Source organism: Caenorhabditis remanei, chromosome IV (genome assembly GCF_010183535.1).
Source record: "Caenorhabditis remanei strain PX506 chromosome IV, whole genome shotgun sequence".
Taxonomy (NCBI): Eukaryota; Metazoa; Nematoda; class Chromadorea; order Rhabditida; family Rhabditidae; genus Caenorhabditis; species Caenorhabditis remanei.
The window spans coordinates 25008388-25025735 of record NC_071331.1 but is presented as its reverse complement, the minus strand read 5'-3'; the positions used below and the strand labels follow the sequence as shown (position 1 = coordinate 25025735).

The 17348-nt window shown below is 39.1% G+C and overlaps 1 protein-coding gene across 1 annotated transcript; it reads right to left on the bottom strand.

The window, feature by feature from the left end:
* Positions 1 to 13436: 13436 nt before the first annotated feature.
* GCK72_016192 (uncharacterized protein) lies at positions 13437 to 17031 on the bottom strand (the record flags this gene model as incomplete). Its single annotated transcript, XM_053731377.1, has 3 exons — positions 13437 to 13578; positions 13628 to 14386; positions 16955 to 17031. The coding sequence occupies 3 exons, from the start codon at positions 17029 to 17031 to the stop codon at positions 13437 to 13439; spliced, it is 978 nt and encodes a 325-aa protein (XP_053586149.1).
* Between the last annotated feature and the right edge of the window lie 317 nt (positions 17032 to 17348).

The window sequence follows — 17348 nt, the reverse complement described above, 5'->3', positions numbered from 1 at the left end:
ATTCAGCAGTTTTTGAAAACTGATTTCCCATTAAAATTTGATTGTCTTTCGATCCTGCTAGGTCTCGTTTCTGAACTCCACGGTCAGTTTAGACCATTCCCTAGTAAATCAAGTTTATCTGGTCTCCAATCATCGAAAACTAACCTGGTCCAACTTTTGTAGCAGTTTTTCTGATGGCACTTCTGAAAAAACTGATGCCTCTTCTGAAAATATTAATGCCCCCTCTGAGAATTTCGATGGCCCCTCTGAGAATGAGGGTCAATGTCCCCTATGAGCATATAAGAAATGACCCCTAAGAGTATCAGTGAAATGCCCCCTAAGATTTAGTGACCCCTCTGAGTGAATGCCCCCTATGAGCACGATGCCCCCTGGCCCAATGCCCCTTGGGAGTATGGGCCGAAAATTCTGTTTTTCGGCTCTTGTGCTTTTGTTTCGAATTTTTCTCAATTTCTGCAACGACAGTCTGATAGATTGGATCAATACCTATCATTTAAGCACAATTTGAAAAATTTCTGTCGTCTCAATGATTTTATCGGGCTCTTTTTTCAGTTTGAAAGAAAATCATTATTTTCATATTAAAAATCGCGAGAACGTGGGTCTCCACGACGGAACAAGTCTTCGTCGGATCTGGAACCCAAGCTAATGTGAAATCCCCGGACTTTCCTCACTACAATGCGGACAACTGTTTTTTTACTGTGCCCACGTTAAAAGGTCCCGCATTTTGCTGATCTGCGACTCAATTCGCAACGTGCCAAGTTGTGTGCAAATGCGCTTCACTGAACTTCCGGTTTCGCGGGAAAATTATTTGAATTCATATGGGGAAAATTTGACCCTGTGACAACATACACAATTCAATCCGTCCGACTCCAGAACACCAACAAAACAATGCATGCGGTATAATCTCAGGTATTTTTTCGCACTTTGCCCACGAAATGGGCAGCATGGCCCAGAGAAAAGGGCCGCGGCGCCTGCCCTACGCCGGCACTCGTGCCGATTTTGAGGGCCCCATGGCCCATTTCGTGGGCAAAGTGCCGAGATTTGGTCCAACGAGCGGCATTCCTCTCCTTTCGCTCCTTACCATTTAGCACTATAATTAACCAGATTACACATTTTTGTACTTTTCTACTATTTATTTATTCATCAAAATTAAACACAAAATAGTAATTTCAGTAATAATGGGGAGTAATAAGATAAAATAAACCTAGAATTTGTCAAACTTTAAAATGGGGAATAGGAATACAGGAGAAGAATATAATTTTTAGTAAAAGTTACAAATATACAAATTAAAGCGAAAAATCTAAAGTAAATTCGAAAATTAACAGAGACGAGCAGTGAAGTAGCCGAAGCGCATAGTTGATGATGATGCTCGTATTGTTGAATTTATTTCTCGTTAAGCTGAAATTTGTCAAAAATTGAAAGATAAAAGAAAAAAAGAAAATAAGTAGCGTTTTACCTGTTTTATCGGCGGATCTGTATAGATTGTCTCATATTCTAATTGAAAAAAGTAGCATAAAATAGAAGGACGAAAGAATTGAAAAAGAAACGAAATAAATTAGAAAAATCGTGGTGAAAAATCAGCGTGTGCTGTAGAGCGCGATTTCTCAACTTGTGCCCACTTCGGGCCAATGTGGTGCCCAACCGGGGCCAAACAGGTGCCCAACTCGTGCCCACATCCAACCAGCCTCTCCTTTCGGCAACCAACTCTCCAGCTTGTGCCCAACCCGCGCCAAACTAGTGCCCACTGGGCCATGTGGCCCTTTTTGAGGGGAGTTTGCCCTATTCAATGGCCACATGGCCCTTTTAACATTTTCACTGCCCAACCCTCGCCAAAAAATACCTGAGATTAATGAGTTTTTTCATAAGTTTTAATATCAATAGACCCCTCATTTCAGCTGCAAAACATGTTGCAAAAAAGTTTCGCTCAATCACGAGTGCACAGTACCCTGCACGAGGAACGAGCTCGCAAAAAACGCGAAACGCGCACAGCTTTCAAAATTTCACCCACTATCTGCGTATCTCTAATTCGCCTACTCTCTCGCAAAGTGATAAAAAATCAGCATAGTTTTGAGATTTTCTGATATTTACATCATCAAAAAGACATAAAAATCAAAAAACAATGTCTCTTGAAAGTCGGCGATCAGAAAAAATCAGATTTTTACAATTTTCGAAATTTTTGAGAAATTTACAAAATCAGAGGTTTTACACTATTTTTTCTTCATTTTATTTGTTTTTTTTTGTTCAGAAACCATTTTCCGACATCGAAAATTGAAAATTCAGCTGAAATGACACCGAAAAACTCATTTTCTTCGGCGCCGTTGAACTACTGATTTTGAATAAAACTCGAGTCGGCACCACGAATACGCAATATTAGAGTATGAAAATTTACAAAATTATACTAAAAGTCTTCCTCTACACGAAATGGATATGCATTCAGAAAACAAATTTCGGAATCTCGAGATATTTAAGTTTTTATGTGCCCGACTCGGTAAAAATGTGACTTTTCTGTTGAGAACTACTGTAGACAATGTGAACGTGCCCTACGGCTAATTTTCGTTTTTTTGCTTGCGTATTCCCGGTGCAGGGTGCTGTGGAGTGTGGAAAGCTGTGGTGATCCGTTTGTTGTGCAATGGCTTCGAAGAATCACAATTGTTGTCACACCCTACCTTCTCGTAAACAACGTGACGCATGTTTGAAGAAGCAAGAAAATTGTCGATATTTTGTGTACGATTTTGAAACGATTGTGGTTTCACAAAGCACGCTACCAATTACTCGAACCACGTCAAAAGGACCAGCACACAAGACAAATGTTGTATGTGGTCAATTCATGTGTCACCGATGTGTTGGAAAAGACTATTGCAATTACTGTCAAGGAAAAATTCAATTTACATATGCTGATGAAGAAAAACAAGGACCAGACGTCAGACAGTTTGCCAATTTCACTCTGACAGACCCGCGTTTTGACACTCTCTCACGACGGTGGAAAATATGATCATAGCTTCATAATAGCCGAGCTCGTTGAAATGACGGGGACTACCCCGGAGTTGCTATTGAATGGAAATCAAATCATTTTTGCTGAAATGGTGTTGACTGGAAAGAAGAAGGTGATTTTCAAAGACACTCTGCAATACCTCCCGATGGCACTCACAAGGGAACCTTTTAAGTGGGATCTAATGCCAGCAAAAACGACCTATACAGGTCGAAAGAGCATGTTTGAAAACCTATAAATCAACTTTCAAAAGTTGCTTACGTGACCTCTAAGTGGCTGAAATCTCAACCTGAAAATTGACCAATTTTACCATTGATTTGCTGTATCTCCTACCACGTTTGTAAAGACTACGGCGGCAGTATAAAAACGTGTTCGAGTGGCGCAGGTGGTTAGAGCCTAGGAGGAGAAAAGTTTTGCCCTGGTTCGACCCCCGCACAATTTTTTCTTTTTTTTTGATTTTTCCCAGTTTTTTTTCAATGAGTTTTTGGAATCTATCATAAATCATAAATTTCAGCACTTTCATCTGTCAACTGGCAGAAATTTCTCATAATCATCATTTGAAATGGATTCAGAAGGGAATCACGTTAGTGGTGGTACAAAAAACTTATATGATAGATTCCAAAAAATGACATAAAAAAAATTGGAAAAGATCAACAAAAAAAAAGAAAAAATTGTGCAGGGGTCGAACCAGGGCAAAATTTTTCTCCTCCTAGGCTCTAACCACCTGCGCCACTCGAACACGTTTTTATACTGCCGCAGTAGTCTTTACAAACGTGGTAGGAGATACAGCAAATCAATGGTAAAATTGGTCAATTTTCAGGTCGAGATTTCAGCCACTTACAGGTCACGTAAGCAACTTTTGAAAGTTGATTTATAGGTTTTCAAACATGCTCTTTCGATCTGTATAGGTCGTTTTCACTGGCATTAGGTCCCACTTAAAAGGTTCCCTTGTCAGTCAAATGCCAAAAGTTTTTGGTTTCGAGGAGATGACGACAGGAACCTTCCCGTACATGTTCAACCACTCCGATCACTATCACAAAAAATACAGATTTGTACCGGAATTTTCAACAAATGAAATCCAATTATTCAATCCAACACGCTGGCCGGATTCGTAATGTTCATGATGAAGTTTGACCATTTCAAGGAAGGTGTTGTTGGCTACATTCCGAAGAATGGATTCCGTGGAGAGGGTCGCTCCAATTCGGTTTTTGCCCTCAAATACTTACAATGGCTCAACGAGCTAGATCCTGCGTTGCGAATTCGACACGCGCTGAATGGGGGGGGGGGGGGGAGAGAAAATAATCAAAGGTGATAGCGGTGTTTATTATGTCGATGGCTACTTTAAAGGCGTATTGTGGTCTGTTGTGATGTTTTCATATTTTAATGTATGAGTTTCGGCGAGTTCATTTTCATAGTTCAAGAATTTTTTAATTCGGTCCACAACCCGCTGAGAGCGAGCGCCGGAAAGTTTGGTCATTGAAAGGGTCGCAGAAAATTGGGGGCCGTGGCCTAGAAATTCGACTTCGAAAAAGTTGATTTTGTGAATTTTGACGGTATTTTCGATTATTTTTGTTGTATTTTTTCAATATCTTCGATAGAAAACGGCAAAGATTGATAGAAAAACACCAAAAACTATCGAAAATAACGCCAGAAATAACATAATACTGAAAAAACAACTTTACAGAAGTAAAATTTCTAGAAAATTCTCGCTGGCCAAACTTTTCGTTGGTTTTTTTCAGTATTATGCTATTTCTGGTTTTATTTTCGATAGTTTTTGGTGTTTTTCTATCAATCTTTGCCGTTTTCTATCGAAATGATTGAAGAAATACAACAAAAATAATCGAAAATACCGTCAAAATTTAAAAAATCAACTTTTTCGAAGTCGAATTTCTAGGCCACGGCCCCCAATTTTCTGCGACCCTTTTAATGACCAAACTTTCCGGCGCTCGCTCTCAGTGGGTTGTGGACCGAATTAAAAAATTCTTGAAGAATGAAAATGAACTCACCGAAACTCATACATTAAAATATGAAAACATCACAACAGACCACAATACGCCTTTAAGGCACATGATAGAGTATAAGAGGTGAGTTTTTTTAAAGAAAAATTCGAAAACGACGAAACTTTTCACAGATTAATGGGTGCATGTGGCACGGATGCCCAGATTGTTTCCCTGCTCGAGATCAAAAATGTCCATGTGGCAAACACTCTTTGACTACACCACTCTTTGACTACACTTGCTCTTTGACTCCACATTCTCTTTGACTCTAAAGTCTCTTTGACTTCACTTTCTCTTTGACTACATTTGTCTCTTTGACTCCAAAGTATCTTTGACTACAGTTTTCTCTTTGACTTCATTATACTCTTTGACTACTATCTCTCTTTGACTTCACTTTCCTTATAATGACTATTTGAATACATACATTCTTCTAGATAGTTGGAGGATCTCTGAACATTCAATACTGACTGGAGCCTCTGAAAGTTATTTAAAAAACTTGCATGTAACTAGATAGTCAATTTTGCTAATGAATAACAAGGTATTATAACCATAACCAATTTTACCATTTCCCTTTATAGTCTAGATGTTTCATGGAATTCCGACTACCGACTCCTGAATAAGAAATGTTCGTTTCCATGTAACTCTGGTCTAGATAGTCGAAAATGGAAGATTCTACAGTTCAAACGTTGAAAAGACTATCTTATTTTCCAATATCTCAAACAACTTAGATTTTTTGAGTATAGTGAATTGCCATGAGGTGTTAATCAAAACTTGAGTAGATACCAAGCTTCTCGGTTTTTGCATCTCATTATTCTTAACTATGAATCAGAGTATAGGTTACTGTTGTGGCGTGAACTAGCATGGCCTAGCCTAGTGATCGCCTAACCCTGAAGTCACACGTGGCAAGAAGATCTGTCTATATAAGGTTAGAGAACTAATAGTTTTGGGTTTTTCCATATGTGAATAAATGATTATTTATACTCCACTCTCCGGCACCTAAGAACATAACAGTTACTCACACAAATATTCTTAAAACAGGGAGAACGGTGATGGAAGCTGTAATTTAATAGAAATTAATGTTGTTGCTCCCGCTCAAGATATTCAGTTAACGATCCCGAATGATTCTGGAACGCGACAAAAACTAATTTATGATTACTGGAGTCAGGAATATTTAGAGCTTCTCAAACTATTTAGAGGAATGTATGTATTCAAATAGTCATTATAAGGAAAGTGAAGTCAAAGAGAGGTAGTCAAAGAGTATAATGAAGTCAAAGAGAAAACTGTAGTCAAAGATACTTTGGAGTCAAAGAGACAAATGTAGTCAAAGAGAAAGTGAAGTCAAAGAGACTTTAGAGTCAAAGAGAATGTGGAGTCAAAGAGCAAGTGTAGTCAAAGAGTGGTGTAGTCAAAGAGTGTTTGCCACATTCATTTTGCCGCTTTTGCTGATGATATCAAACTGTATTCCCACGACCCAGTTCTCCTACAACACGGTATAAACCTAGTATCCAAATGGGCATCCGCCAACGCTCTCCCATTAGCCCACACCAAAACCTCTCTTCTTAGGCTAGGTCCCGAAAACTCTCGTCACCCATTTCATGTAGACTCCATCCCCATCTCCGAATCTACAGTAGTACGGGATCTGGGTCTATTAACCGACTCAGATCTCAAATTCGACCTTCACATTTCCAATTTATCCTCGTTAGCTTTACTCCGTTGTAATCAACTGCTGAAAGCCTTCAAGTCTAGATCTATATCACTCTACAGACATCTTTTCAACACCTATGTTCTGCCCTTGCTTGAATATTGCTATGTTGTTTACTCTCCTACACCTTCTAGCATTCATCTCAATTAATCTTGCTTCATAAATTTATATCCGCGCAGCGTATTTTCCAAATATCCATCCGTATGGCAGACTGTTCAATTCGGTTAGACGACCCATGACTTTAATTTGTATTAGGCCTGACGTTAATGACTTCTTCTCTACTACAATTCCCATATGGAATTCTATCATATGTAATACCCATGACTTCCTCCCCCTCCGGTAAATTTGTCTCCCTGCTCAATAATTCAATTAATTGACTATGATCTCCCCCCTGTGAATTTGCTCTTTACCTTGCCCCCCTCTCCCCCTTTTCGGTTACTTCAGCAATTTCATTTATATCTTCTCTCCTCATGTCAATTAATTCTCGTTCCCCCCATTTTTCCCCATACCTTCGAACTTAATATCTTGCTTTCCATTTATTTCGCCCTCCTACCAGGTCTATAGCCTCGTGAGGGGCATGATCCGGTCTCCTGTTTAATTTTCATGATTTATATTCTAGTCAATAAATAAATTAAATAAATAAAACGTGCCCTACGGCTAATTTTCGTTTTTTTTGCTTGCGTATTCCCGGTGCAGGGTGCTGTGCGACAACAGAAATGCAAAGTTTAAGTTGTGGAGAATGCTTGTACACTCAGTTACAGATTGAAACTGCGAGACCTGAGAGATGAGGGGTTCGTTTGAGAGATGACACGGTGGTCATCTCATATTCAAACTTCCCGCACAGCTCTGTACCAGGACCCAGTGTGTAAGTATCGATATTACTTTCTCGATACTACCTAGAGTGACGTGTTGACACGGATTTCGGAAATTTTTGTCCCGGAAATCGGAAAAAAATATATCAATTTAGTCGTTTTTCAGTAAAAAATAAATTTTCAAAAAGTGTTGTAAATGCAACTTTTAAAACCGCAGAATTCATTTATTGTTGAATTAATCAAAAAACCAAGATGACAAGATGATGTTTGGAAGAACGTGGAAAACAGAAAAGTAACAAGCCAATCGGATCAAAAAACAAAGAGCTTTAAACATAATGATTATAAAAATGTAAATCTTATTTGAAAAATGAAGAATCTTCGTATTCTTAATTGGTGGGATCAATAATTGGGACAGTGCTGCCGGCTTGTTCATTGGAATCAGATGGCGGTACGGTTTGTCCATTGAAATCATCCGCCGAAGAATCTGACTCCTCTTCTGAATCATCGTCACTCTCACTGACACTAGCATCTTCATCTTCTTTTTTCTCTTGGAGGCTGCAAATCAACATGTTTTTTTTTTGAAGAAACGCACTGCACCCTATCACTCCAAAATCTACTTTTAAGGCGTCCTCAGCTAGCCGTTTCGATCGAACGGCGGTTGACTTTCGTTCTTGGTGGGATAACGGAGCATCGTTGCCACGCAAAGTACAGTGGATGGCGGAACCCGCGAGATGTCGGCTGCTGCTTTAAGTATATAAGCGTTCCGCAACGATGCTCCGTTATCCCGCAACGAAGCTCCGTTATCCCGCCAAGAACGAAAGTCAACCGCCGATCGTTCGAAACTGCTAACTGAGTCAGCGCGACAGGAAACGCGTTAGAAGTCTACTGTGCGCATAACGCGATAAAAATGTTTTGAAAATGTTTTCAGTGGAAAAAAAACCAATTTTTTGGAGATTAGAAATAAGTTTAGGGAAAACTTCGAAATTTTAGTGCTATAAAGCACCTAAACTTCACTGAATTCGTTAGAAAACGGCTGATTTAGTAATTTTTGTATACTGTATAACAACTTCTTTGCTATGCGCCTTTAAGCCTACAGTAAGAACTTGCACTGCTAAAGCGTCAGTAATGCCTTGGGTCATTTGGGTGCGAAAGGACCTGTGAAACGTTTCATTATAGTAACCTCATTTGTCCAAGAACTGCATTCAGCAGCATATCATTTACAGTAATCGATTTCAAACGATTACGGCGACTCGATGACATCAGTTCTCCACACCGACTGCAAACCGGTTGTTTCTAATTATAGATATTGATTTTATTACCTGAACAACCTCTCCACTTGCGCCGAAGAAAGAGGAATCGATAGAAAATGTGACGCTAGAATAATAGCTCAGCACAGTTTTTACAACTGCGCTCCATCGAAATCTCCTTGAAAAATGTCTGTTTTTCTCTAAGTCTCTCAATTTCGAACACTATTTTCTTCGACTTCGGTAGAGCGCGGTTGTAAGAAGCGTGCCGTGCTAATACTCAACTTGGGGAAACGTGTGGAATGGGTGAGCCAGAAGTTGACCGGGCAAGATTGGATTGGTGGACGAGCCGATTGAATTAATGACTCATACTCGACAATTTCTTTCTGCAATTGAATTAATAATGATTTATATCATGAAAAAATACCTTAGTTGAACCGGAATTCACTGAATCTGTCTGTGCCTCGACAAATCTAAGGAAATTCGATTCTGCAAGTTTCGTTTTTTTTTTTGGTGGTGGAGGTGTTGTAGCTGGCTGGCAAGAAGGCGCTCTGAAGCTTTCTGCAATAAGCGAGTAATCATTTCAAGCTTCTTTCATAAGATGTACCACAATACATCTCCACCATTTCTTCAACAGCTTATCATTTCAATGTATTCAAAACATTAGTCATATACGCATAGCTCGGATCTGCATACGTGGCGAATAAATATACGTCGTTTTCCAGGTATTTTGTGTATCTGAATAGAACATCTTTTGTTAAAATTGTTCACGGATTATACCTTTCCAGAGTTTCAATCGAAAGACAATGGACGAGATGGTTTCGCTGGTCTTGCGCAGAAATGAAATGGTGAAGACTAGCGTATTGAACCAACAGAGATGATGCGAATGAAGAATCAGTTTCCGCCTAAAAAAAATGGTAATAATACTTTTTGGCTGAATGAAAAGGAACCTGTGCAATCGATTCAATATATGGATTAGTGTATTCCACAAAGTTCTCAAGAGTTTTTTTTTCCAAAGCATCGAGCAAATAACATTGGAAATTCGACAATGAACTGATACTTTGATACTGAAAAAAACAACTGAATCATCAGAGCACAAGTTCATATGTCACATACATGTGCGAGGTAAGACTTTGCCAACAGACAACATCCTCCCCATCGAGTTACGCAAAATGGAAGTGGAATGCGACCTTCGAGTTTCAATGCTATATTAGCACGGCATACTTCTTACAACCACGCTCTACCGAAACCGACGAAAATTGTGTGCGAAATTGAGAGACTCAGAGAAAAAGAGACATTTTTCAAGAGAATTTTATTGGAGCGTAGTTGTAAGAACTGTGCCGAGCTAACAGATCTTCTAAAAAAAACAATGAAAATGCATTTAGAAAATTGCGATTACTCTCTGAAAGTTGTCCTGTCCGTTTTTGAACGAGAAAGATGCGAGGCGAGTCAATGAGTTTTTGGAATCTATCATAAATCATAAATTTCAGCACTTTCATCTGTCAACTGGCAGAAATTTCTCATAATCATCATTTGAAATGGATTCAGAAGGGAATCACGTTAGTGGTGGTACAAAAAACTTATATGATAGATTCCAAAAAATGACAGAAAAAAAGTGGGAAAGATCAACAAAAAAAAAGAAAAAATTGTGCAGGGGTCGAACCAGGGCAAAACTTTTCTCCTCCTAGGCTCTAACCACCTGCGCCACTCGAACACGTTTTTATACTGCCGCAGTAGTCTTTACAAACGTGGTAGGAGATACAGCAAATCAATGGTAAAATTGGTCAATTTTCAGGTCGAGATTTCAGCCACTTACAGGTCACGTAAGCAACTTTTGAAAGTTAATTTATAGGTTTTCAAACATGCTCTTTCGACCTGTATAGGTCGTTTTTGCTGGCATTAGGTCCCACTTAAAAGGTTCCCTTGTAAGGTGGCTTACTAATTCTTGTGAGCCGGCGTGGAATGCTTCAAAAATTAGTCCGGTTAGGTGCTTTGGAACGAACAACACATATTTTTGCTAGAGCCATTTGGTTTGGTAAGTACCATTAGCTAGTATTCCTGGAATGGCTCCTCCAATTTCAAGTATGGTCGGAGGTGGGGAGACTACAGAAATGTGGGGTTTTGAGGATTGACTCTCTGTTTTGGAGTTACCCTTTGACAAGAAGGTTCTCCTCAAGAGAAGATGTCGAGAAGGGGATCTTCTCATTGATCACTTGCGGTTGGAAGTTAGAATTGGCTTTCAACTCCAAAGAGAAAGGGTTCAACGAAAAGAGGGTCTCGTTCTTGACGTACTCAAAATTAGTGACTAGGGGACAGTCTACTGGGTGAGCCCTGTTTGAGATTATCCCGGTTTCCAGGTCAATGAATGTTACGATAGAAAAGTTGGTGGGAAGCGTGTTTTCGACGGATGGCTTGGAATAGCATTTTTCAGAGAAGGGGGTAAATTTGAAAGATTCGGCGGAATGACCGTGCAAGACTTACATCAGTATGGTTTTGTGGGAGGAAGGTGAGAGGGGTGCGAGACAGCGCGAAGTGGCTGCTCGCATCTCCTGACTTACCTTTGACGGCCCAGAGTCGGTCCTCCATCGATTCGAATCGATCATTCACGAGAGGATGCATGCCATCACCTCACTGTCAACGGATCGATTCGAATCGATGGAGGACCGACTCCGGGCCGTCGAAGGTAAGTCAGGAGATGCGAGCAGCCACTTCGCGCTGTCTCGCACCCCTCTCACCCTTTGATGCCAGAACAATTCAAAATCAAAATCCGCGATCGATTGAAATTGAGAACATCGCAACTGAAGAATATCAGAGTAATATAATAGAAATTATAGAATGAATAGTGAAAATAGGTGGGTAACGGGGTTTCAAATAGGGGTTGTTCCATCGGGTGTAGCGGTTAGCACTCAGGAGTGATTTGAATCCTGCGACGAGCAAAAGCTTGCAGATGATAAAGTTGTATAATAGAGCTCACAACTTTATCACCCTACTCAAGGCCGGACCTCCATTTAAAAGGCAAGAGCGCGCCAGCTCTGGACTTTTATTATTTTAGTCTGTTTTCGGTACATTCTTTGTAGATCTTATTTAGGGCTATATCTTTATTGGGCCGGTATAGGAAAGAGAGTAACTTGAGGTTGCCCTCTTCCACCAGTGAATGTACAATAATGCAATGTAAAGAGGAAATGTCTGCCCGAGGTTGTTTACACTCCCGCGGGACAGATGGTAATTAATCTTCTTAAAGGAGGACTGAAGTCATATTTTTTATTTCAGATTTTGATACTTCAGAAAATTCTGAACAACTTTCATCATTGGAGCATTTGCTAAAAATCGCTCTAAACGTCCTAAATTCACGTTTTCCCGGCTCAAAAGGAGCCTAGGTGGAAGAGTTTTCCCATGCAAATTTTTGCCCCCGTGTAGTCCTCTCGGACAAAATTATTGCTTTTTATTTCTCGTTTTCTTGCTTTTTTCAACAAGTTTTCGTGTTTTTTTCAATTTATATCGTAAAAAAGAAGAAAAAAACGAAAATTTTGTTGAAAAAAACAAGAAAACGAAAAATCGAGAAATAAAAAGAAAACTCTTCCACCTAGGCTCCGTTTGAGCCGGGAAAACGTGAATTTAGGGCGTTTAGAGCGATTTTTAGCACATGTTCCAATGATGAAAGTTGTTCAGAATTTTCTGAAGTATCAGAATCTGAAATTTAAAAAAATGACTTCAGTCCTCCTTTAAAAGGCACTATCTGTAAGAGTGAGAATGTTTGTGTTGGGCCTTGGCACAGTTGCAAAAAGTTGTTTCAATCCGAACTTTTCTCACAGCATATGTACCCCTATAGTAGTGATTTATAAAAAATATGTCACCAGTCCCCTATGACGTCATCATAGGAAAATATGCCCAATAATCGACTTTTCACCCAAAAATTCACAAAAATTTCAATTTTTTAGATAACATCGGGAAACTTTCGCAACATGTTAGAATTGTTTTTGGCTACCTCCACACAAATTTTCGGCACCCCAGACAGCCCAGAAACCGTTCAGATAATTTTCATTTCCATGTTTTTTCAACTTTTCTCAAAAAATCCCTCTAGAAATCCTCAAATTTCAATTCGTATTCGAATTCCCCGCAAAAAGTTCTATCAAGTCCACTTGAAAACATTAAAAAGTAGGCGGACCATTTTGAGATATTTTGATTTTTTCAAAAATCACATAAGGGTCCCCCCTTACGAAAATTTTTTTTTGGCAAAAAAATCTCAAAAAAAATAGCTCCGAAAATAATTGGAATATTGATAAAACCAATGGAATAAGTCACTCACAAAATATTAGATCTCAGAAATGTGTCTGAACGGATTCAGTGGAGGTAGCCAAAAACAATTCTAACATGTTGCAAAAGTTTCCCGATGTTATTTGAAAAATTGAAGTTTTTATGAATTTTTGGGTGAAAAGTCAATTATTGGTCATATTTTCCTATGATGACGTCATATGGAACTGGTGACATATTTTTTATAAATGACTACCATAGGGGTATATATGCTGTAAAAAGAGTTCGGATTGAAACAACTTTTTGCAACTGTGCCACGAGGAATCCTCATCTTACAGACAACGCCTCTTAATCGAGAGATAGAACCCGAGGAAAAAGGAGAAGAGACAGGTCTGGCCTGTGACAGAAGCAGTAAAATGTGCAGTAACTGTGCAGTAAAAACAATTATAAGTATTCATTTCCTTCCGAATCCGGCCACACACCAAATTGAACTTTGCTGAAATGCTCGCCATATTGAAGAGATGCAACGACACCATCATTCCGGGTAATGAGACGATCACTAAAAGTGACATATTCAACATTTGACCTGAAAATTATAAATGTTTCTTTTTCTTTAAGATTGTTTACAAACTTACTTATATATTTTCTGCTCCGTCATCCGAGTGTGAGTCAACTCTCCAAGTACATCTTCAATATTAAAGTCTTCAACATATAATCTAAGGTATTTGAGTCGTTGGAGCCCTCCGATACTCCAGTGTTGAAGAATCTCTTTGATTTGAGATGCAATAAGAAATGTGCCTGTTAAAGCCAGTTCCACGCAGTTCATGTTAAGTAGATCATCGAGAGTAATCAATAATTTTGTGGGAACAATCAGTGAGTCGATTGATTTCAGGTATTTTCCGATAGGAAAGTTGTGAGAGAATCCCCTGATTCTTAATACTTTTGCAGGGTGATTCTCCAAAATGAAATGAGATTCTTGCTCACTTAATTGATAATAAATGCCAAGCTCATAATCATTCCCTTGTCTCTCCTTAATAACATCCAGCAACTTCAATGTATCAGGGGTTACTGTGATTGTAGTCACATTTTTAATCCCAAGTAGATCCGATAGATACTCCATTACGGATTGCATTCCTTCCATCTTATCATCCCAATAGGTTTCCCAGCCCTGTTTTCTAGAACGATTTATGGGTACCAGGTGACCATTAATATTCACTGATTCAAGGTGTCTATACTTTCCATCTACAACTTTGACTTGATAGAAGTTACCTTCCGGTGTCACTACCTCTACACTCGACTTTTCCCCGTCAATTTCAAGCCTGAGATTAACAGATTTCTTTCGGAGGTTCTTGACGAGATAGCACATTTTACGCGAACATAATGAGATGGAGAATCTGCAAAATGGGGATGAATTGAATTTTATTGAAAATGAGAGTTGTGAAGTTTTTGACGGTTTTGACGGTTTTTAGGTTTTTGACATAGTTTTGACTGATTCAAATAAATTTTGAGCAGATTTAAACCCCAAACAAACTTTCTAGCACAATTGAGCCAAATATACGGTATTTCTAAATTTGAATTTTCAAAACGTTTAGAGCTTGGTAGAAAAGCGGGTTTTGAGGTTTTTGAAATGGTTTGAAGGATTTTCAGCTATTTCGACCAATTTTTGCCTATCTAAAAGCCAGAGGAGTATAAATGTGAAGGATTTACCATTTTTACGAAATAGACATTTAACGAGGCACATCAACCGGCTCTGTTCCAAAATCGGAGGCCCATAAAAAAATCGGAGGCCCATGGCAGAATCGGAGGCCCATGGCAGAATCGGAGGCCCGTAAAAAAATCGGAGGCCCATGGCAGAATCGGAGGCCCATAAAAAAATAAGAGGCCCGTAGCAGAATCGGAGGCCCATGGCAGAATCGGAGGCCCTTATAAGCATCTGAAGTAGTGCAGAAATCTGAAAACCATGCTGTAACTACATGATGCGCAAAGCTGATTTTTATTTTTTTTTCATTCATTGCTAATTATAACAGATCTTTTTTAACACATTTATTTACCCGAAGAAAGTGACATATTTATGTGAATAATTGTTAAAGGAAAAAAATGGGAAGCAACTACGGTGCGTCCAATAATTTTAAGACACCCCCTACATCGAAGATACCGAGAAAATGGGATGTGTTCTGGAAAAACTGTGAATTTAGTTCGATTCAGAATGGTTGAAAACCCCTACAAACAAATTTCTAGAAAAAATACCTAATTCTGAGCACGTGACCTCAAAAAAACACTTTTTTGGCCGTCCAAAAATGATAAGACACCCTCGATTTTTTCGATTTTTCACGCATATCACTAGTAAGAAAGAGCTTTAAAACATTATTGATTATTCAAAAACACAAAAAAAACAATGCACAGTTCAATAACTGGTCTCTCCTCCATTGTTCTGAACATTTTCAGTCAACCTATATGCACATCCTAAGAAGATATCAATCGTCAAAGTGATTGCTCGCAGTTGTTGTCCTTTTTCAGTGCTAAAAGGAAAACTTTTGGAGCTGTTTACATAGACTGCCTGTAACATCTTAGGATGTGCCCGTATAAAAAAGTTGTCAACTACAAAAATAAAGCTCTATTTGTGATCTATACAATCCATAACGAATCAATATTGTGAGACTATCAGAAAGGCTGTGTCACAGTCACAAAGTTGACCATTTTCAACTAAAAACTGCAATTGTCGTTGGAAGCATGAAAAATATGGATGACTGAAGTTGTTCAGAACAATGGAGGAGAGACCAGTTATTGAACTGTGCATTGTTTTTTTTGTGTTTTTGAATAATCAATCATGTTTTAAAGCTCTTTCTTACTAGTGATATGCGTGAAAAATCGAAAAAATCGAGGGTGTCTTATCATTTTTGGACGGCCAAAAAAGTGTTTTTTTGATGTCACGTGCTCAGAATTAGGTATTTTTTCTAGAAATTTGTTTGTAGGGGTTTTCAACCATTCTGAATCGAACTACATTCACAGTTTTTCCAGAACACATCCCCATTTTCTCGGTACCTTCGATGTAGGGGGGTGTCTTAAAATTATTGGACGCACCGTAGTTGCTTCCCATTTTTTTCCTTTAACAATTATTCACATAAATATGTCACTTTCTTCGGGTAAATAAATGTGTTAAAAAAGATCTGTTATAATTAGCAATGAATGAAAAAAAAATAAAAATCAGCTTTGCGCATCATGTAGTTACAGCATGGTTTTCAGATTTCTGCACTACTTCAGATGCTTATAAGGGAGTTTTTCATCATTTATAAACGATGACATTCTCTATCTACTATGGGCCTCCGATTCTGCCATGGGCCTCCGATTCTGCTACGGGCCTCTTATTTTTTTATGGGCCTCCGATTCTGCCATGGGCCTCCGATTTTTTTACGGGCCTCCGATTCTGCCATGGGCCTCCGATTCTGCCATGGGCCTCCGATTTTTTTATGGGCCTCCGATTTTGGAACAGAGCCCATCAACCTACATTTTGGCATACTTGTCAAAGCCCGGCCCGGGCCACGCCGAGCCTTGTCAGCAAAATCGAGGCCCGGCCCGGGTAATTGGCGCGGAAGTCAAAATTTCAAATTTTTTGAATATTTTTGCGAAAAAGTCAAATTTTTTCGTTCAGAATTAAAAGAAAATTTGAAGAAATCATCGGAAATGGTCACTTTTTCAATGAGAAAGTGAAAAAATTGAAAAAAAAAAAGTTGGAAAAATCAGGGTCATTTTTTGAAGCCGGGTCTTGAAAATTTTCTACCGGGCCTTGCTGGGCAGGGCCTTGACAAGTATGCATTTTGGTCTATTTTTCAGCTTATGAAACTTAATTTGAAGCGTGTTACGTGTCGACCCAGTTAACAACAATACTGAGACCAATATTTTAGGGACCGTTGGGCTACCTATGAGATCAGTAACACCAAAAAAAGCCGAAAGTTTAAACTTACACTGTCTCAATATCGATTGTTCTTAGAATGTTTATCAGAACGAGAATTGGGAGTTTGAGAATCGGAAGAGTCGGCATCTGGAAAAAAAAGTTGGATGGCTAGAGAGCAAATGAAAGATGACGGAGAACAAGAATACTTAGAAAATCAATAGGATCTTTGTTAGTGGCGGTGAGGGGGAGGGGGTGCTGCAGGAGACGTTGTTCTCCAGGCCCTTTCTTCTGAGGCCAGAAAACTGTTTTTGCCAGGAGGCAACCTGTGCGCACCAAAAGGAGGGACAGACACCTTTGATTATCTTACGTGCAAAATCTTGCATCTCGCAACGACCGGGGGTATTTGAGTTTAGAACTCGGAAGAATAGAACTGCGACAAAATAAAACTGTGAAGATATAGAACA